The 23333-nt window shown below is 40.5% G+C and overlaps 1 protein-coding gene across 2 annotated transcripts in view; it reads right to left on the bottom strand.

The window, feature by feature from the left end:
• adcy5 (adenylate cyclase 5) overlaps window positions 1–21264 on the bottom strand; it is a 94523-nt gene extending 73259 nt beyond the window's left edge. For both annotated transcript variants that reach the window (XR_010930690.1, XM_067604426.1), the window contains exon 1: window positions 19192–21264. Coding sequence is in view for 1 of the 2 variants with exons in the window: in XM_067604426.1 (XP_067460527.1) it covers window positions 19192–20127 (936 nt within the window). In the remaining variant the exon portion in view is untranslated. The remainder of the gene's footprint in view (window positions 1–19191) is intronic.
• Window positions 21265–23333: the final 2069 nt, after the last annotated feature.

Raw genomic sequence — 23333 nt, 5'->3', positions numbered from 1 at the left:
GTACTGCAGGTTTAAAAAGCTGCTGTGGGCATTTTTTTTTAAAGCTGTGTACTATTATAATTCATTGCTAACATGAATTTAAGCCAACGACAGCAGCTGTGCTACATGAAAAACAAACTTAACATTTTACATTCACCCATACAGAGGGTGAGCATTTGATTCTGAGAAGATCAATCACTCAAAAGCTGCACTAGTCAATATTAGCAATGTCTCTATGGCATGGAACAAGTCACTTGTAGTGATCAACAGAGTTCTTATCAAGTCTGCAGCTCTACAGGAGTTTTAAGCATTTTTTAGTTCGTTGTTCTGTTTTTTTGCCCATGACTAAGTTTGGTTCAGTCTCACTGTTCTCATTAACTTTTTCTCCTCTGTTTTCAGTGAAAAAGATCTGATAACACCATTGTGCACAAGCCAAACTTAACTTTAACTTGCAAGTGGATCTGGATATGGCAAAGTACCCAAAGAGTTGTACAGCGACCACTTTCACATTTAAAAAAAAAAAACTTTTTACATATACAACTGCACTTTATGACTTGTACATGCCATAAATAATCACCAAACTACTTAAAACACAGATATGAGTCCAGATCTCTACAAATGGCCAAAAATTGACCTCCTCTACCGTGGACTGTTGCCAAAGCCCTCATTACAGTTCCATTACCAGAGATAGGATCAATAAAAAATGCAAGGTTGGTAAGGATCTACTGTACCCATCTCAGACGCTCTGGTTACATTAGGAAGCATATGGCCAAGTGGGAGGTGAACAACACGTCACAGCCAGCTGGGCAGCAGGGACTAACTGTTTCCCCGGATATTATGGACTCTGCTGGTTTTACACATGAGGCCAGAGGCACACATATGAGAAGATGAGTTGTATTCATGAGGTTTTACCTGGGATCTGATTCCTGTTCCAGCTGCAGCTACCACAGGCAGAGATTTGCTGTCTCCACTCATCGAGTGCCTCTGATTTATTGATTATGAGGTAAGCCTGCGAGATGGGAGAGGAAAACATCCCCTATGTAGCCGGCAGAGAGGCGGGCTCGACTAATATAAATGGATGTGGCGTAATACACACAGTCCTGCAGGAAAACAATACATCATGTCCATCATGTTTCAAGCTGGGTTAAATTAAAACACATTACTTGCTTGTTGCTATTTTAAACCACCACTCATTTTCTGTGCTTACGACAAACTTCTCTCCAGTTAAATGTTTCAGGTCCAGAATTTCACTGTGGATTTCAGTCTGCTGTAAGACCAGCCGTGGACAGAGAGTCTGTGCACTTGCTCTTTCTCCCACAGACCACATACAAACACAGGCGCAGTAGTGCCTATTTACATAAGAGAACTCTTCAGAGAAAAGGGCACAATCCCCTAGGATACAATTGTTCTTGTCTTGCTCAAATACTTATTAAAATACTATTTAGCAATTTGATTATACAGCAGCAAGACAACAGCAAGCAACAAGATCTACATTCTTGGATGGAAGAATCTGTAAATCTGTAAAAGATTTGTTCTTTACTGTTATAAAAGCAATAAATACACAGCTGTGATGCACATACATACACCCATGATACATGATGAACACACATCCTCTTGTATTTTCTCTTTTTATTGACTCGCTGTGAGGGAATCGGCTTGGCAGACTTAACAACTTGGGGAGCAATGATGTGACACGGGATGCAAAATAAGAACTCCGAGAGAAATGTAGCACTGTAGAATTTATAAGGGAGGGGATTTTCTCAGTGGAGTAGTAAAACATGATGCCTTCAAATGACAATTGTGTGTCTAGAGATGTACAACACAGGAAAGCTGATTACCAGGTGTACTTATGACCACGCTGGGCATCTACCTTCATGGAAAAGGAGTTACTTTAACATGTTAATTGTCACTTTAACTATTCAAAAGGAGAGACAGAGGAGTGAAAACAGGGTTAACGACAACCCTGGAGAGTTAATATCACAGATCAACAAGTAATGGTTGCCTGAATGCCCAATTTCAACCAGTTTGAGTGCTCTAGTCATTTCTCTATTGATAAGAAATAAGGCTATATCACTTTCAAAAGCTGTTAGTATAATAGTCTTCCTATCGTTTATCATTGTATGTTGCATTTAACCACATAAATAAGTTATTAAATGTGGCAACCATTCTGTCAGCTTTAGCAGCCATAACTGAAACAGAAACTGAAACAGACAGATGAGGAGACATGCAGTTGCAGAAGGGCAGAGCTTGCGTGTCACAGTAACCTGTAGCTTTAACATCTGTTCAAATTCAAAGCGAGGAATCGCCTCATTACTCATCCAGACCACCGTGCCACGATCCCTGGTGCTGTTGACATTAAGAAACGTGAGAAACAAGGCAGGAAAATCAACAGCAGCAACAACAGGAATGTGGTTTTTATGACTATGTCATTTGGAAGGAGAGAAACGAGATGGGATCAAAAGGTACACACAAAACCAAACTATATCACAGGATGACAGACTAAAGACTAGTCAGAGTAGTACCATGGAGATGACTTTTTTTTTTAAAAGGCTGCAGTCGCCACTGAGAAGAGTCATAAGACACCAACTCCATAACTAACCACAACATTCAGAGCTCAGTATGACCCAACAGCTTGTTTTTCCAGCAAGACTTTCAAAGAAACCTCTGCTGCTCTCTTATGTGTCATATAAATGCCCTCTGACTGCGATGACAGACTGAATCGAATCTAATGTAGTGTTCAGTAATAGAATCATGTACTGTGGAGAATAGTAACAGCAAAATCAATACCAGAACCAGCATTTCTGTTGTATTCATTCAGTATAAGGATATGTTGATTGATTCATTTCTTGGAAGGAAACTGTTGATCTCTCTAAACTGCAAAAAATACATCTACATATATCAAAATGACTGTGCTTTCATCAGGACAAGCCTTTGTTTCAGTACAAAAACGCTGCTTTATGCACTGAAAACATGAATATATATAGACAGCACAGTTGCTGCATTGTGAATAAGCATTAGAATTTCTGATGAGCAGGTTGGCACTTTGCATGGCAGTGTATCAGTGTATGAATGTGTGCGTGTGAATGGGTGAATGTTGGCATGTAGTTTAAAGCACTTTGAGTGGTCGGAAGATTGGTAAGGCTCTATATAAATGCAGCCCATTTACCATTTCCCATTGTAACCTAGACCCTCATTTATACGAAATTAACCTTCAGCTCTGAGAGTGTCATCACGAAGAAATAATCTATGTGATTGTTCATGGCTGCATTACAGGTATGTGTTCCGATGCCAGCACAGTTACAGGGGCACATTTTTAGAGGACACAGTTCTCATTAAATCAATGACTCATTCATGAAAGAAAAAGCACAGGACAAACCGCAGGGAAATGTCCGCTTGTCTTCCTCATATTGAAGACAGAGCTGTCGACAGCATGCAATACAGCATCCACAGAGGGTCACTGACCCTGGGAAATGACCAGTAAGTACCTGAATGTCATTATAGCAAATAAACTGAATCAATATTGAGGTCAGGAGCCTGCCATAAGCAAGTCAATATCATATTCATTTTGACACATTAGTATAAGTAAGTGATAATGTATATCCTGATATACATAAACATAAGGAGAATGTGTTGGTAAAATACATTATCGCACTTCTACCACAGTCACCACTGTCATATCATTGAGTCTGTAAGAAGAATTCTCTATTAACAGAGCTAGCTAATATTCCACAGTGATGAAATATCAGTGCAAGAGGCTGCACTGAACCAAAGCAAAAATATCATTAATAATTAACATGCAACTGTAATTTGTTTTTATCACTCACACTTCTAGAGACTTAACAGTATTTTTGATTGAATTAAGAGTCATGGAAGTTTAAAGTTGCTATGTGGAGTTTTCTTGTAAACAAACAGAGTCATGTCTACATTCAGTGCTTCTCACCAAAATGTATTGTGTTTATCCTTGAGGTCCATAAAGGAAGTTAAATTAATTTCTCATCCTCATAAAACATGTGAAAAGCTGATTTATCTTAAATGTTTGACGCCTGCAACGTTTACATCCACGTGTATTTGCTAGCACTCTTCTTCTTTCCTGCCTTTGTTGGCACATTGCTGCGTTTCTTGTAGGTTATGGCCACTTGTAGATCAGTGGAGTGGTGTGAAACCATTGACAGGAATGTGTTGCATCACCTGCATGCACACTTGAGCACACGTACAAGAACAAACAAAACAGGGATCCACTCGTAAAAAGGTGCTCCATAGCACCAACACCGGTCAAAAAATCATCAGGATGCCTTTAAGTCTTTGTACTGGTTTGTCAACCACCACTTCTGTCCACTTTTGTACTTGTCATGCTCATGTGAATGTAGCATTTTTGTCTATACTGTCACATAAACATGGTGACATGATGAGGTTCCCCTTCATGTTTTGGTCCAGGAGCCTGAACAAAAACTACACCTAGCAGGTTTGGTGTGCAACATTAGATACCACAGGGAAAGAGTGTGGTCTACACTTGTGCCAAAGTTAGTTGGACAACTCTCTTATCCTGTTTTGTCAGGCAGGCAATACAATCTAAATGGTGTGACATATGGTCAGCTTAAACTAAACACCTAGACTTCCTTAATCCCCGACTGCAGTTGGATTGGATTAAACGGACACCATGTACAGTTCAATTTAACTCTTTTTACATGAAAAATGTTAACTTTTCAGGCCACTGTCTTGAATTTATCTTGATGGCAGCACATTTTGGTACATTATCCAAAGGTTTTCATAAGTCCAACAAACCCAAGAGTCATAGATTTTCCACAAACTATAGAGACAATCTAGTCTTTGTAAAAGAAGTGGAAAACCAACCAAAACTGTGTAAGAAGTTCTCAAAATACAACAGCTATATTCAATTTCAACATTTTCATTGTGCTCTATATTGAGCCACAAATTCTCTGACACAGTCTACATGGTCTAAATGGTTGGTATACCCAAAATACAAAACTTACCAGATGGATAATTTAGTTTTCATCCAATGATACAGATAGTTTTCTTTGCTGCCACCCCAATACAATGAAAGTGAGAATCATTTTTAGTTTCAGCTATTACAGAACAGAAAAATTGTATTTTGAAAATTCAATACAAAAATTTTCAGCAGTACAAAAAGACATCTACAGTAGATATCTAAAAACCTGGCCACATAAGACCAAAGCTCTCCACTGCTCTACTTATTTGATCATCATATCTAGAGTAATAATATTTATCAGTTGTATTAATTCAAATTGACTATTTTATATTTTTCCATACAGATTGAAACACAGAAGGAAGTTAAATTAAATATATACAAAAACAGCAGCAGTGTTAACAGCAGACTCACACCTCAGTTGATGTTCAATAAAACATTAATGTCAGACTTTTCCTTAAAAGATAAAATCACCTGGTTTCAGGTAAACTGTGTGTAAACTCTATGTTTTATGTAGGCTATTTCGTGCTGGACCGACTCACCATCTGTCCCATCTTGAGCAGACCTGGCTGGGATGGTCTAGGTGTAGCCCATGTTCAGGCCGCTGTCTGAGCCCTGCATGTTGGTGGTCGTGATGACTGTGTGTGACATGTTGGTAGTAAATAAAACAGGTAAATTAATGTTTAAACAAGTTAAAAACTGCAGCAGACGTGCTGTAACATTACCAGTTGACAGCAAGTCTCTGCTGCAGTTCATATCATTTTGTTTTAGCGTGTGTGTGTGTGTGTGTGTGTGTGTGCAGCTGTGACGTTACTGTCTGTGCCCCTTTGTACACAGCCTGAACCATTGTGCAGCTATGTGTGGCATGTGTGTAAATTTGACTGCCATAAAATCATATATATGAGACTGATTGGGGCCAGTCAGCTATCATGGCCAATCAGCTAAAAAATCGATTGATGTATCTCTATCACAAAAGTATGAAGTAGGGAGGTAGGTTTGTACTAAATATACTTCAGGTGAAATGTCCCTTCAATACTGCTGAAGATACATTTTTGCATTTGATGCTGCAGCACGATTCATTTCCTGGCACCTCATTGAGGATAATGGGTTTCCTCTCCTGGAGAGAGCACATCAAAGAACAGGTAGAGCTTTGTTAACCTCTCACAATGGACAAACTACAGTGTCAACAAGCCCATGTTAAGAGTCCTGGAGGATTAAATGAAAGGACATGGCCCATGACCAGGGTGAGGGGAGGCTATTTTTATGGTGGTGAATGACACTCACAAAACCAAACAATACAGTACAGACATATGGAACAGCAAAGCTCAAAACAACAAGAAAAATATGGGATTGATCAGATCAGATAGATCAGTGTACATCTAGAAGAGTAGGGCTGCAGTCAATCATGTTTCTGTCTTTCATGTCATCTGTGGTGATTATTGCGCACAGGAGACTTTTGTTCTCCAACTTCAGCCTTCAAGGCAGTGCCTCCTTCCAGGCAACATAAGTAGCCTGGGGTCTGGAGAGACAAACTAAAGGAACAAATATCCCTTGCCTTATCAAGTTCCACAACCTGCGAGCTTCATGGAAAGATAAAATAGAGAGTAGCGAGCTGATCAAGCTCACAAAAATTAAGTGAACACAGCATGGCACATTATTAAACTCTGTCAATGAGAAAAAACTCACAATCTGAAAACGATGACACTGACGACAGTTACAAGGTAGAGAGAGAAGCATCTCCAACAGGAGATGGTGATATGAACAAAACATTACACAGATAGACAATGAACCACCAGGGTGTGTGTTGATCAGTAGGGGAGTATTCAAATCCTTACTTAAGTAAGAGAAGCAATACTCCAATATAAAAATACTCCATTACAAATAACTGTAGTGTCAATCCTGTCGCAACATAAGAATATTTCCCTAGCATCTTTGTGGTTGCTTTGGATAATGATATAATTACATTTTCCTGCTCCATCGACAGTGACGGCTTTGCTCTACCCTCCTGCCCTATCTGGCACAACCAGATGTTTACGGCAGGTGAGCACATTTGGTGTGACAGATGGTGGCAGAAGGAGGTAGAAGTATTAGGACCATTTGACAAATATATAGTGATAATATGTTAACTTTGAACAAATTAAATTCAGTCCGACTGATTCTTGTTTTCTAACATATGTATAATTATTAACAATGATTAAGAAGAATCTCAGAGATGGTACTGCCCCTGCCTCTTGCTCAGAACATGATCAATGTCTTATAAAGCCAACCACCTCCAAAAGGTACAGTTGCTATTATGTGTAGATCATTAACCTGTGTGTGCTGCAGTGCTTACTCAAGGTTTTCCCTGGATTTTTTTGAGACAAAGGTGGCAAAGGCTGGAGAATGTGCGTAGTGTGGTGTACACAGTTTTTCATTTTAAAAAGTTAACTGCATTAATTAATGAATAAATTAATTTGAAAGCATCTTATACTGGGATATGGGGAGGAGTGGGAGGCGGAGTGCTCTGCTGTGTTACTATTAACGTCATGTCTCCAGCAGTGGAGAGCAGCCTCTCTGCTGCTCCGTTAGCTCCAGGGAAAGACATCGCTATACAAGACGCTGAGTGGGGACAGGGTTGTTGAGGTGAAACAGACTGAGCACTGAGTTATTTTCTTCAGCTCAGAGTTGGTTTAATTTGTTTAATGCTGCAGAGTGTGTTGGCCAGCTGGTCTTGTTTGTTGCTGCTGCTCTGCTCCGCTACTGTTAGTCTCTAAGGGACTGCATAGAGAGTTCACAGTATACTTCACGTTGGTCTCGCAAAGGTAATTATTTAGTAATTAAATCAAATCATGCTTGCAACCGCTGCCTTTTTTGAAGATAAACTACAAGATAACTCTAGCATGTGCATGCTGTAGACTGTCCGAGTGCTGCACTGCCCTCACCGATAAGTTCCATCACATGCTGGAATTTTCAAAAAAAGGCCTTTAAGTTTGATAGGTAGGGAAAACCCTGCTACTGGGAACAAGCTCTGAATACTTCTTTAAGACTAGGAAAATAAAGGGAAATCACCCTTACACATTAGTCCTCTAAATGTGTAAGATATAAGGTAATTCAGTATATAATTTAGTGCAGAGCTTATATTACTCCCAATGGACTTTCCAAAATCAAGGACAATCATCATGATGATGATCAATCTGTTGGACCAGAAATTTAAAGCAGTGCACTCATTTCCGCTCATTTCCTTCTAATGCTGGGATGTCTCTTAGCAAAAATAACAATCCTGATAAACCATCCTGCTTTACAATAACAGTTGCTGTCAAAGATTTTGATAAAGGGCCGGGGAGCCACTGAAACATGGTCAGCAGCGTAATGGAAACATACCATGTAACTTAACTTTTATGGTATTATCCCCCATCAACTGTTCTGTATGCAAAATGCACTTTTAAAAGTACTCATAATGCAGAAGAGTGGCCCCTGTTAATTATTTGTAATTATTAATTGTTATGTATAAAATTGTTGGATTACTGATACATTAATGTACAATTTTAGTTATAAAGGCCACTGTTGGGTCGTCATAACAGTGCAATCATGTTTATCACATGTATTTTATGTAAAATGTTAGTCAAAGTAAAATAAAATATCTACGTACAGTAAGTTCAGTACTTTGTCACATACCACCAATGGTGTTGACCAACTACCCAGACCTATGTTAACTCAACAAGCACACCAGTCCATCCTCTGTAGTTCGTGTGATTTTTTTAACCCACCTACCTGGACACCACTGGGTACAACATACCAGACAGTCAGTGGACCGTGATCATTGAAATGTGGCTAGAAAGTGAGATCAACAGGAAGAGTTGTTTTTTGTGTTATAAACTGCATAAATCACAAAAATAATAGCGGGGGGAAATGTTCAATTTCCGGAGAAGGAGACGTTCCTTTAAAATCAGAGTGCACGGTTTGATATCTGCTTTTAATAATGTGGTGAATAGTTGTGCACAGAAACCAGAGAGGAAAAAACACCTGTTCCGAAGTAAAACAGCTGGCATTGTTACGGCATCCTCAGTCTGTGTAGTGACAGCACTCTTTCCCATGTAAGTGTAAACTCTATACTGTTAAAAGAGGATGTTGTGTTTAACAGCTCCACTCACTGTTGCCATAGAAGCATGAGTCAATGTGTAGCCATTAATGGGCTTATTAGGGAGAATGAGAAGTGTGAATAGAAAAGGAAAGGGTGCACGTTGCCAGTTGCATTCACTTCATATGTTTACCATTGTCACAGTCCTGTAAGAACCATGTATCTCCATGATGTAATTTATTTATAAACTAAGAAAGCTGCAATTCCAATTCTGTTTCAGTACATATTTGTTCTTTAGTTTTGTAATGTGTTACATAAATAAAATACTACAATGCATGTGGGCGAGGAACTGTTTACATCCTGGATTAAATATTTATTGCCTAATAGTGTGTCTTGGTGGTTTAGTCAGCTCTCAGATGCCTTATTGAGAAAAGTACTCAGTCCAACAAACCACTGAATCACATTATAACATAGAGCATCATCATGCAGTAATGTTAACCATGCAAATTACACTACCACAGACTTCACGAGGCAGAGACATTAATAACAGTTCCATGTCTGACAGAAATCAAGACAAAACCCAGGGCAGAAATGGCACATGAAACGGAGAAGATTTTCATACCATCCCAAATCCTTAGTGACCAGCAAAATCCTGTAAAAACTATTAGCCTATCTCTGAAGCTTTGAATGCTGTTGCTGAACAGAGAAGCACAGAAGTAGTTGTGTGAAGGAGGAAAAAAAGAGCTTGAGAGTGAAGTTCAAACTCTGCCTGCTCTCTCATCTCTGCACAGCTGGACAATCACTGCGTGAATCCAATAAGCACTATGATTCAAGCACGCTGAGGCGCCAAATGTGGTGGATACAACTTTATGAGGCCTGTGAGTATCTAAAACAGTACGACAGTATGACCTAAGTTGTAAAAAAAAAAAAAAAAAAAAAGACTTTCCTTTAATGAATTTATCAGAAATTGAATTTTTTTTTTGTTGACCGACAAAACGAATTTGCTCCATTTGCTTGCTGAAGCAATTTCGATTTGTCACCCTCCCGCTGACCAGACACTCAACCTGCTGGAAACAAGCAGCGGCCTAGATCCTCTTCCCCTTCTGCCTTCAGGTCAGGATGTCATATCAAGTGCTGAAAGGTCGCGTACACTATATGCAGCATGGACGGCACATGAACACTATCCCATAAAAAAATACACATCGCTCTCGTTAGTAAAGACTATAATTCCAGTGTCTTGAGCAGTTCCCAGTAAAAGCTGAAATGAAAATTACACCCTTTCTTACTTCAATAGACATAATTAACCCCAAGCTAACTGCTCCTAGCCACTGCTAACTAAGCTTCTGGATGTATCAGTCACATCCCATTGGTCAGTGCAAAAGAAGCCAATGTCAAACTGGATTAAAAAGAAACTTGATTCTAAATATCAAGCTAAAAAAAAGACCAGCCTTTGCTAAGAATAATGAAGATTAAAAGGAATATTCACTCCCATAACATAAAACTGCAGCAGTAATAGTCATAATCATCACAATGCTGGTGTGGTCAGCAAGAAACAGTAATGCTTCATCATAATACAAGCCCTCAGAGGAATTACCTCGCTGGACGAATAATTCCATAACAGAGATCTGAATCATAATTATTTGTAATTCCCCCTGCAAATAATATAACCATGAGTCTGAATTCCTACATAGCAAACAACCTAATTAAAGCTAATGAAAGTCAGATGAGCAGAATGAAGCAATGAAGCCCAACAGTCAAGTGTTGTTCAGCTCACCACAGTGAAAACACAACAACGTGAAAAGTGGAAAGTATCCATCAGTCTTAAATTCCACTGTTAAAGAATTTGCTCTTAATTGCAGCAACATGCAGATTAAGTGGACGGCGTGTTTTCTCTGTAGGAATCATGCAGCAAGTTGTTTGTAAAAAAAAAGAAAAAGCTTAACTCAAGGTCCACTTATTAGCTTTCTTCAGGGATTGCACATTAACAAGATCTGAGCAGCGAGATACAGTACAATTGATGCAAACTGTCATTAATAGATGAAGCAGAGGAACTTCAATGAAGGTCAACAGCCACTTACAGAAAAATGGGAATTTGCGCCTGAAATTAACAGTCTGAATGGTTTTTCAGTACTACCTTTTTTAAAATAGTATGAAACATTGTGGTGCCTTTCCTGAGCTTACAACCACACTTGGAATGATTCTTATCAAACACACTTGATTTTTGTAGCATTGGCATCTTGACAAATGTGTCACTGACCACTGAAATTTCTTAACAAGTAAAAAAATAAAACAGCTTGCTCCTCACCTGAGAGTTTTATCTGCTGCTCTCTGCTTCCAAATGACATTTCAGTCTCTGTTTGGTTTTGCTTTGTGGCTTAAGCACACTGCTGCCGCCAGAGTCACACACAGATATGGAAGTTTCTTGTTTCTTGGTTGGATGGCAATGTAGAAAAATATCCTTCGGTGCAAGGGGTTATTTATATACTGCTTTAAAGACTTAAATAGAATTTAAACTATAAACTTGTGTTACTAAATGTGCTTCTTACTGAGGTCATCCATGCAAGATTTAATGCAAGGAGTTCAGATCTGCAGGATCAGAGAGTTCACATCAGTATCATGACATTAAACATCACATTATCTACATCATTTTAGTCTTTATGCTGCCATTTTTATCTTAACTTTTTGTCTTTTTGCCAGTGTGAAGTTTGGATTCTTTTTTTTAAGATTATTTTTTGGTCTTTATTTGTCAGTCAGTGCAGAGAGACAGGACACATGGGGAGAGGGGTCAAACCACAGACATTGCAGTTATGTGGTAGATGCCTTAACCATTAGGCCAGTGTGGCATCCCAAGTTTGGATTTTATGATCTTTGTGATTTTTATACCTTTACAGATTAATTGAGGTGAATTTCTCCAGATTCATCCTTCAGTTTGATCTTGCGATTTCTCACATTCATCAGAGCTGAAAATAGCAGTTGGGAACAATGCAGAAGACAACCCTCTAAAATAAAATTAAAAAAAAAAAAACACCACCTCTAAAACCAGCAAAAAAAGCCAAAAACATTAAAAGGTGCAATATACGACATTCACCCCCACTAGATCTCGAACTAGAGAATCAGCATCTCAGACCGAAACAAATGTGCATGGTTTACTCAATAAAGTTGGAGAAAAAAAAAAGAAAGAAAGCAGAAACTCAGATCAAACTGTCAAACTAGGCAGTGCTGAATATGGATGTATGGATCAAAATTCTGTTGATGCATTGCTTATTTCCCACCCCAAATGTTATCAGAAACATATTTTAGTGTTGTTTAGCTGTAATACGAGAAACTTTGTGACCCGGCCGCCATGTTGAAAACAGACGTGTGGAGCCAAGGGAGAGACTCACATGCACTAACATGCACGCTCACATGTACTAACATGCACACGTGGCTGGACCGGCTATCAAAACCAAGATAAGAGAAGCTGGGATTACAACACACACGGAGGGAGAATGACTTCATTCTCTGCTCAGGTCGCCATTACTCCACTATATCCTTACATAGCAAATGACGTATTTTGCGACTTTAAGATTAAGTTGTGAGAAAAAATAAACATACAGTACACAGGGTGTTGTGTACCCTGTGTTATCAGAAAAACAATGCAGTGCAGGGGGGTAATGCTACAGCCATTCTACTAAAGTTATGTGTCTCAGCGTGACCAAGAACACAAAAGGATGTGCAGGCAGTCCACGGCTGGAGGTAAAAAATACACAGGTGCTCCCAGGAAGCACTGAGAGGAGTTTGATGGTGTTTGTGAAATAGAAAATCTGTTGCTAAGTTACAGGAGTACAGAGCACAATTTTCTGGACTCACAGGGGAATGCATCAGCAGTTGTATCTGAAAGGTGCTCTGGCTTGCCCTGTATCCACATTTGGTTGAAATATCATCTCCAAAACAGCAACATCCTCTGTAACAACCCTAAGCATCTGGGTGCTTAAATTCTAAAATACAATTAAACTAAGCAAACAGTAGCTGGAACTATATATTTGGACACCGCCACAGGGGACAGGTAAAGCAGTGAATCCTATGATGCGAAATCTGATGTTTAGATCCTGATTTAGACAGCTTTCCCGTGGGGCACTTTATCTCATCGCTCTACAGAGCACGCAGCTTGTTCTGCAGGGATGGAAAGTGGTTAAGTCTGTCCACAGGGGCTGAGTCTCACAGGGAAATTAAAAGCATGTCTAGAAGCAGGTCAGGACCAGGAGGGATGAGTGTATGAAGGCAGGTAAAGGATGGAGAGATGAGGTGGACATCTGTTTTGAATTTCTACACATTACGAGCAACGGGCAATTCAATTAGACAGGCAGAAAACCCTGTTAGCACTGGAATCCTGCCAAATGGGACTGGTCCGCTTACGTGCCCTCCTCTGTGAATTTGGAGAGGGGGCAGAGAAGAATAGAAGCAGGGCCTTTCAACCAAAATGTCCCATGAACTACTGAGCCCCAGGAAACAAACTCGAGGAGTAATTCAGCATTTCCACCAAATCTGAAGAACTGTGGAGATGAATTAGACCGGTAACACATCACATTTGAGATCATTTTGGCACAACACAAAGTGATCGTATTGTTCTTCATAACTTTTTGCTGCGACGGATATTGTAAAAAAGTTTTTGCAGAGGTGACGGCAGAGAGGCAAGACACTCCTCTCCAATGTAGAGAGTTCCTTTTCTTTTTTATTAAAATAAATTAAATAAACAGTTTCACTTTTGGTTCTCACAGGGCCACTATTGTTATCGTTTTCTTTTTTTAAACTAACTGGGAAGCCAGCTATGTAAGTGTCCTTTAAATGTCAACAACATTACAATAAGTTCCCATAGCAAGTCCTGATATTAATACTAGTAATAACCAGTACCTGCTTGCAGTCTGAATGACTTTACATGGGTCAAGTCCACCTTAATAGTTCCTGGACCATCAGAACATAACTACCCCAGGAACAAGGACTTTCTGGGAGGGCGGGAAACAAAACCTAGAGCAGAAATCTGCAGTTGAAATGTTATGTAACCAGGTTAAAACTCATTTTATTTACTATTTTTCAATGTGTAGTGAAATACAGTCCTTTAAATGTTGCTGCAACAGCAGTTCTATGTAACTCAGAAGTCTGAAAACGTTCAGTTTAATAAAATAAAAAATAAAAATAAATTAAAAACTATTATCTGCTTCTTCTATGCATTGCCTCTATGCCCTGCCTGTTGGCACCTACGCCCTTTTGGACCTGAACTTAGCTTTATGGCACTTACTCATGTTGTTCTCTCTTGACTAGATCCTTGCTTGTGTTGTATTAACCATCAGATCTACGTCTGCTAAATAAAATTGTAACAAGTCTACACCCAAACTTAGCCTACCTAGTCATCTTTCAGCCTTTAGAACTGTCAACCACCAAATCCATACTTACTGGGTCCTGGAAAAGTTCCTAAGTTCAAAAAGAGCCACAGAACAAGAGATCTGTCCTGCATCATCAATCCTTTCAACATGCATTTCTCTATCCTCATAAAAAAACAGCAGTATTACAAGATTGGTGCCTGTTCAGATTTCAGTCTCACCTATAATGAACCACAGCACTGTTTGGCACAGTGTTTCCCCTATAATAGTACAGGCATGGTGGGCCACCAGGCCAACAACAACCCCCGCCAGGCCAAAAAAAAATAATTTTTTTTAATGCCAAAAATAACAACAAATATCCATTCATTCAGAAATCAATAGTGTTTGGGAGCCTCTGCGCAGCGCTGTTCTGAAACATGAGTCAACTTCTGTGTCGTTGCCTGGGAAACTCTTAGCGTAGCTCCTTTCAGGAATAGTGCAGTGCGTAATATGTGTGCGTAGCAAGTGAATGGTTGAGTGAGCGGCAGAAAAGTGATGATGAATGTGAGTGGAGCAGAGGAAGAGGTTAGCAGGTAATTGTAAATCTGGTAGTATCGTTTGTTGTTCCCCCAACTGCTGGAGAAGTGAAGGGTTTAGCCCTGAAGTTAGTGACAATGGGTTAGACATTTAAGGTGGACCAGCTATTGTCATTTTTGTGTCAATCTTAGCCGCTCCTAAAGAAATGAGTCTCTCCCAAATTATGCATCTTGCCCAGCGCACACCACCACCACCATCATCACCCACCAATCCATCACCAAAAGACACTTGTATCAATGTTGAAAAATGTGAGAACATCATCCTTGTTTAACACTGATGTGATTTCCGGTACAACTGTCCAAGCTCATGACATGAAGCATTAGGAAAGGGGAAATATTCCTGGGAGCGTATGCATAAGAAAAGACATTATCTTGGGATCTCACATAAACAGCAGTGGTCTAACTCAGAGACAAGGCGAGTCCTATGTAAACAGGAGAGAACAGATATGCTAAAAACAACAGCATGGTGAGGAAAGAACAACAAATACAGCAGCTCGTTCCCACACACTCACATCATCACATCAAATAACAAAGTGGCTTTTGCGGAAAATACAAATAGATGCAGGGCTGAAATACTAAACCATCAGCCTGCTTTTTACTTGTATAATCAAACATTAGATTCCCAAAAAGAAACACAAAGGATTAAAATGTTTAGTGAAACTCCACATCCTTTATGATATTCAACACATTCTTTGCACGCTTTCATTTCTGGGGTGATGGTGATGCGTAGGTGAAATGACTGGGACTTTGCCGTGTCACAAGGTTGTCTGTGCACTGTGATTGGCTTTTTTAAAATGGTGTACAATTTAATGTTCTCTTTCTAAAGTTGGATACAATACTGATGGCCCAGATATACTGTGGGACATTTTCCATTTCTAATTTCTAGAGCACAATGTCCACTGTTAAATAGCTCATGTGCGAGCCTGTTTTAGGCTTTTTAAGTAGACATACATGCTATTTATTTACACTAGATGGCCAGAAGTAAGTGGACACTATCCCTTTTCACAACCACAGGCATTAATTCATTGCCATTCTAGTCAGTATAGCCACCTTTGTGAGTGCAGCGTCCTTTCTCCTCTCATCTATCTTTACATGTCAGAGCTCTCATCCCTGAGATGTGAAATTCACTTGTCAATGTATATGAATGCCTATTATATATTGACAATTGGCATGACATCAATATTAAAGGGGACATATTATGCACATTTACAGGTCTATATTTCTATCTAAGGCTCTACTGGAATATGTTTGCTGTAAGATTTAAAAAAAAAAAAACGACTCCTTGTTTAACTCATCCTGACCCTTTATGCAGCCCTTCAGTTCAGCCTCTGTCGGAAACAGGCCGTTTTAGCTTCTGTCTCTTTAAGAACCCCCCTCCCCATGAGCCCACACTGTTCTGATTGGCCAGCTCTCACAAGCTGCCCCTCTGGAGACTTCCAGCCACTCAGGAGTCTACATCAGCAGACCATAGAACAAACTATAGTGGTAGGATTTCACTACTTTTTCTCGTTCTTTGCTCAAAATGTCGACTTCTCAAATACATCCGTGCATGTTCGAGCTGAAATCCGATCTCAAATATGAGAGTGGACAATGCACACAACGCATGGAAAAACCTTAGCAACAACCTTAGCAACCAAGGCTACAGAACAGACAGCTGTTTAGGGGCATGTACGACAAGCTGACATCAGCTCGTCAGCAAGGTAGAGTAAAACATTGCAAACGAAGCGCTCAGAGCAGGTTGAAGCCCTGACTCTTGACTTGCAGGAAGCATTTCTACCTACTTTAACCTCAAGCTTTGGAACTTTGACCATGTTTGGCATCTGACATCATAATAGTAATATAAATAACAGAAAACCACAAAAAGCACAATATGTTCCCTTTAAATGATGCACTTCATTTGTTATTGACTTCATCTTTGAATATTTACAGAGCAACTAGTTTCTCTTGTGTGTTTATGTCAATTCTTCCAAGTTTGAAGGAGGAGGAGGAGGAGACCATGTTTTTCTTCTGTTAATGTCCTCTACTCAGGAAACACAGATAAGACAGCTTGCTGCATACAACAGTTCAAGTGCAGCCACAAAGTGTCTGACCCTACACTGATCATAAATGAGCTGCAGATGTGTTTTCAACAGGCTTGTAAAACACAAAAAAAGCTTGGTAAAAAACACAAAACAAGAAGGGGTCTTTTCCAAACTGCCACCACAAAGCTCCCACAAAGGTGTAGGACACAATCGCTTACAATAAAAATACATTTTTACTAAATTAGAACTCAAGAGGACCAACCTCCTGCATGATAAACCACCCCAGAACAAAAATGCACAACGACTAACACTGAGTAAACTAAACCCCTTTGAGATGAACCGTTTCACTTTCAATGACGTTCTTAGACACCAAAGACATAAACAACAGACTCAGTTCTCTATGTGACATTGCTACATTGTTAGAAAATGTTTATGAGTGCACCAGGGCCTGATAAAAACACTAAATTGAGTGCAGCCCAAACTATGAGGTGGGGTGACATGGAGTTAGAAGTTACAGCACTGCACACACAGGCATAATGGAGAGCACAGTTTGGGGTTAATAATACTGAATTGTAGAACTCGGTAGATGAGGCAATTAAATGTACTTTTAAATAATGGTGGAAAACCCATTTGTGTAAGCACCTTTATTACAGATTTAGTCTACAAGCCTTGGAGAAATGTTTTGAAAGCAATATTGATGTTGTAAAAATGCTACCAGAGGCATTTGGATTTCATTAGGAACATGTAGGCTCAACGGCACATTAAGACAATTTCCCCTGCAACTATCGACTGTAAGCTTATTACAAGTCCAAATGAAGTACAACCAACAACCCTGAAAAAAAATCTGCCTTTCTAACACTAGAGTTATTGCATTTACAACAGTTTATCCAAATTTTAGATGTTAATGTTATATTCCAATTCCCAGATGAAGGCTGTTGCTCATAGAACTTTACAACTAAATATTAAGTCCTAAATATGATAAATATTTGCGCTTGTAAATGTACTTAAAGTCTAACATTAAGAGCTTTGAAGCAGGATTTATTTAAGCTGTGTGTCTGAGCTGTTGTTTAAAAGCATAATGAATAAGCCCAGTAAAGCACAAAACATGAAAACCCCAAATATACAATAAATACATCACTGATAGAAGTTGTTCCCAGAGCTTACAGTTATTTGTCTACATTAATGCATGGCTTTCTTTATGCACAGCAAGTCATTGTTACACTAATGGACAAAGATTTAATTCAATTCACTTTAATGACCACACAGTGAAGCTGGTGGAATTTGATTTCAGTAAAACGAAGGACAACGGGAACTTCAGACAGGATCATCTGAGTCTAGTTTTTTTTTTTTTTTAAATGCTTTTTTGCTAAACTCACAGTAGAATGCATGTCTGAGGAGCAACAGTTGACAGCTGATGCCTTAGTAAGCAGCAGCTTCATCCCACAGTGTTTGTCCACCGATCAATACCTCATTTTGTCTATTAATGATTGTTAAAGAGGCAGTAGTTGTTTTGAACATTAAAAAAATAGTCTTGCTTGTTTTTGTGCTTAACTGCCCTTCAACGCCCACTTTTTAATAATCTTTACTTGATCATTAATTGTCTGCACTAATGGGACTCATCCAAGCATAATTTTTGCCCCAGTGTCCCCTAAATGCCCCCGTGTTCTGTCCAAACGTCTCTTCAGTTGACCACTCTGCTCTGCCTAAATGCTCCATGGTTAGCACAATGAAGTTTGGACATAAATAAAACTTAAAGGCTTCAGTATGATTCAAATAATCGGTCTGACAACATCTAAAGGGAGAAGTGTTTATACTTGTTTCAAATGGCCACACGGAGAGCCTGCTGTCACAGAGCCTCCTCCTGGCTGCAGGACTGCCTCAGTGTTTCTCCAAAAACTCTTTATGGTTTGTGTGTCTTTGTAGTTTTAATGTGAGGAATCATACATTCTGGGATAGTCTCTAATTGAGGATATTCGTTGTTTTGCATTTTTTTGCACACACAAAGTTTTTTTTTAAATAGTTGTGTGAAGAATAGACCCTGCATGAGGCGGTGGTGTCCCTTTTTAATTTTAATTTAGGCTACTATGCGAGCTGCCACTTGTGAGCCTGTGAGAGAAAGCAAGTTCAGCAACAGGCAGCTTTTAAGGGAAAAGTTCATGTTCTGTGGTGCGTTATTGCGCACAGTGAAGGCGCGGAATCCCACCTCTCTGTACGAATGATTAATATACTTTTAAACAAAGCACATTTCTCTACATACCTGCTTCCACACAAAGCTGTCCGCGCCGTTTAAGATCCAAGAAACAGCCACGTGGATGGCAGATAGAATAACTCCAGTGATGACTGCGGCGCGCATCCTGACGGGCAGCAGAGTGTAGATGACATGGATGAAGAACACGGTCCACCAGATCCCCTCTGAGGCACTTCTCGGCTGCACGAGCAGCACACCGATCACCTGGATCACCAGCACCAACAGGATGACCACATAACACACAATCCACATATGGTCCTGGTGAAAGCCGTTCCTGTTGCAGACCACCATGAGTATGAGTGTGAGGAAGATGGCCACAGAAAATACCACCACATAAGTTACGCTCGGCCTCACTGTCCCCCCAGAGCAGTGGAAGACTAGCATGACCGTGAAGACCAGCACCAGCACTGCCATGAGCATGGTCAAGCTGCTCTGGTTGAGACGGAAAAAGTAGCGCTGATAGAGTCGCTCCAAATTCTCCGACTGGAATTTCTTGGATTTGAAAATGTGCATGACGCTGTTGCAGCACGCAACTAAAGAAAAGTTTACTTCGGGCATGACCTCCTCCTCGTCGGCCCTCGGCTTGGCTCTCCGCTCCTCCAGACCCAGCTCCACAGACTTGGGTCTCACCTCGCCGTCAGGACGTTTAGGGGACGCGCGGTTGTTGTCTCGGCTCTCCTCACCATGGTCCTGCCAAGCCGACCTGGACGTGAAGCTGACCCTGCTGACAGTCGTGGAGGCTCGCCCGGGCTGCCGGTGGTCCAGATCATCCTCTTCCCTCCACCGACTGTTGGTCCGGGTGAGCTTCTTGCGCGGAGATCTGGCTGAGTACGGGCACCCGTTAGCCACAGACTCAGACTCTCCCCAAGCTGATCTGTGCTCAGTCCCTCCCCTCAGCCCGGGCGCACCGACTCCGGGTGGGCTGACACTGTTTGATCTGGACATTGTGGAAAAGGAGGAGGGGGGTGGTGAGGGGTGTGTGTTGGGAGTGGGGGGGTGGGGGCAACAGCAGAAATATGCCTGAACAAAAACCACCTCAGGAAAAGTTCTATTCCAGTGAACACCAGGAAACTATTAAGTCCCAAATATGAGGCGCATCAAATACATGTTATACACTGAATTTCTCATTGTTGGTCACTGTTGAAACAGCCTTTACATCTAAAAGTGTAATCTCACACCTTTAGAGGCAAACATTCATTTTAAAATATTTCAAAATCGAGATGGGATTACGGAAAGCAATAACCGAGAGAGGTGAAAAGCTCTGGGAATAAAAACAATTGAACATGCGCAAAGTCACAGGGGAAGTTTCGCAACGAGAGGAGGGAACATTAGATCCAGGTGGATTTAGCTCTACATCATTGGGCCCAATTAACTACCATCCATGGAGAGATTATAACTCAGATTGTCCCCACAGATCATAGCGTGACAGCATCAATTACACTAATCCGTTATATCTGCGGACATGTTTCCTGTATCCTTGCAAACGGGTTGTGAAAAGAAATGACGGAGGAGAAGGGAAATTTTTTAAAAAAAAAGGTGAATCCCATGTCGGCGGTTTTAATTTAGTTCCGTCAGGTCTTGATGCACCTGTATTGACCAAACATTGCAGCCTGGACGGCGGGGGGAGCCTCACGTTTGGCCAAAAAGCATCATCACGACCCTCGCACACTTGCGCTGATGGGAACGGAGGAGAAAACTCAACCGCTCCTCCTCCTCCTCCGGCAGCCACAAAAAACACCTCCTCGCTCCATGGTAGGCGACAGTCCGCGTTACCACACGTCCAATTTAACAACGTTAACGTCAACGTTAACGCCTGCACCGAATCAATGTCCAAAACTGGTGATCACTGCTTGAATCCTCACACAGCAACTCCTGATCTGATTTACAGCCAGACTCCGCGCACATTCAATCCGCGGCCATGCAGCGGCAGCATTTCATTAAGTCTCTCCTCGATACCAAAGTGCGCAGCCGGAGGCTCTGACAATCCGCTCGGTGTCTGTTTGGAGCTTGGCATCATCATATATTTACCGCTGATTGCTGTTTTAATAGCCATTCAACCAAGTGTGCTTTCTGTGGTCCGCTTCATCGCCGCGCTTCCATTGGAAAAGAAAGAAGGTGAGTCACGCTCTGACGTGCTGTCATTGGACGACAGGCTGGTCAATCCAAATGAGAGGCTGCGACCCCCGGCTGCTTTCGATGAATGGGCGGGTCTGTGCTCACAGCTGGATAGTGCTCACACACACACCTACACACACACACACACACACACACACACACACACACACACACACTCACGCACGCACAGTGAACCCCATGTCTCCATTTGTGGACAAATTGAGGTCCCAGGACTTCTTGAGGAGTTGGGGTCCAACATCAAAACGAGAAACAATTTATCACAATTATTCTAACCTACTTAGGCTACCTCAAAGTATGCTAATTTAATAAAACAATGTTTTCTGAATTGTTGTGTCCATATTGCAGCGTGATATCCTCAGATCTCAGTTTAAAATGAAGGAAGACATTTTTGCCCTTCAGAGCTAAAAACAGTAACTATAACACATGAGGTCAAAATTGAGATATGAACAGAATCTGACTTTTTGACATTTGTGTAACTGTATACAATAATATTATTCCGTCATAGAAATGTATAATTTGAGAGAAAACAAAATGCTAAGTTAAAACTACAAAACAGAGCTAAAAACAACACCATTAATTTAAAGCTAGAGATAGCCACAGAAAGTAAAATATACAAAAATCTTGAAAATGTCTATTTCTATGATCCAACATAACTCAGTTTGTTATCCCATATGAGGCAGTCGTTTAATCCAAAAAGGCCAAAATGTAACAGCAACTGCTTAAAAAAAATAGTGCCATTAGCCCCTGTGTCCCTAAAGGTTTGATGGTTCCTCTCTACATTGGTGGTCCAAAGACAGACTGTGAAATAACCTGTCTAAAAAGGCTTTACATAAATCACATTTACAATGTTTCTATCTCTCACAAGGTTTGTCTAACCAGCCTCTATTTTTTCAACCCCCCTTTTCTTAACTGTATCCTTTCTTTAGTTGCTGCTCTCTGTCTTTCTAGGGCAGATATGTTGCCTCTCTAAACATTTAGTTTTCCTCTCACTATTATCATCCATTTCAAAGGGGAGTTGCATTCCCTCTCTAAACATTTTGCATTTCCTTGGATCCACAGAGGAAGGATGAGCTGTAATGATTATTGAATATTATGTATCAATTACAGCCTCTGATTGTGATCACAGCACAAGCATGTGCACTCTCAGCTGTGGCTGGCTCTGCCACAAGTCTGTATCATTGCAGCTAAGCTAACAGAGGCCAATTAAACTAATTCTCTGACTATTACAGCATTACACTGCTGCAGTGGCTGTGATTCTGACTGTAGCCATGGCTATGGCTTTGACTGTTACGATGACCAAGGCTGTGACACATTAGTTTTTAATGGTTGTATCTACTGTACACACACATGTGTGTGTGCAGTGCAGTGACAGGACTGTGAACTCCTGAGGTGTATGATGACACATCTGTCATATTTGAGACAAGAACTGGATTCATATCATGAGTGTCAGACTTTCCAATGTTTTCTCAGTTAATGTTAATCTGAACAGTAAAGAGTAGCCATAGTATAGCTACTGCAGCCATATCTACAGCATCATAGCAACAATGACAACTGTAGCCCAGCAATAACCATGTCTACGGTCACAGCCCCAGCTCCAACCATAGTGCAAACCGCAGCAGGAAGACCAGCTGCTGTGGTTACAGCTAGTGGCTGTGTACTGTTAGGTCTTGGCCTTTCAAAAAGAGCAATAAGCAATAACTGCATAATCTACAGTGACAGATCATTCCTCCTTTCTGTAATATCTGCACAACGTTGCCCTAATCTGCCAGTGTTTAAAACTCTCTCAAGGACTGGCCCAACACATTACCTATTCCAGATCAGGGGGAGTGTAAAAGTTGTTGCAAGGTAACAGAAAAGCAGTTCCCACCATAACCTTTCAGAGGCTCTGTACACTTGCAGTCCCTCCTCTCATGTTACTATCCAGCCTGTTGGATATTTTGTGCTTTGTTTTGTAGATCTAATCTATCTTGCAAGTAAATTTGCATGATGTTAAACTGTTTGTGACAGTACTATGG

Source organism: Thunnus thynnus, chromosome 11 (genome assembly GCF_963924715.1).
Source record: "Thunnus thynnus chromosome 11, fThuThy2.1, whole genome shotgun sequence".
In the NCBI taxonomy this organism is placed as follows: domain Eukaryota; kingdom Metazoa; phylum Chordata; class Actinopteri; order Scombriformes; family Scombridae; genus Thunnus; species Thunnus thynnus.
Note: the sequence above shows the minus strand (reverse complement) of the source record. Positions and strands in the feature narration are given on the sequence as shown.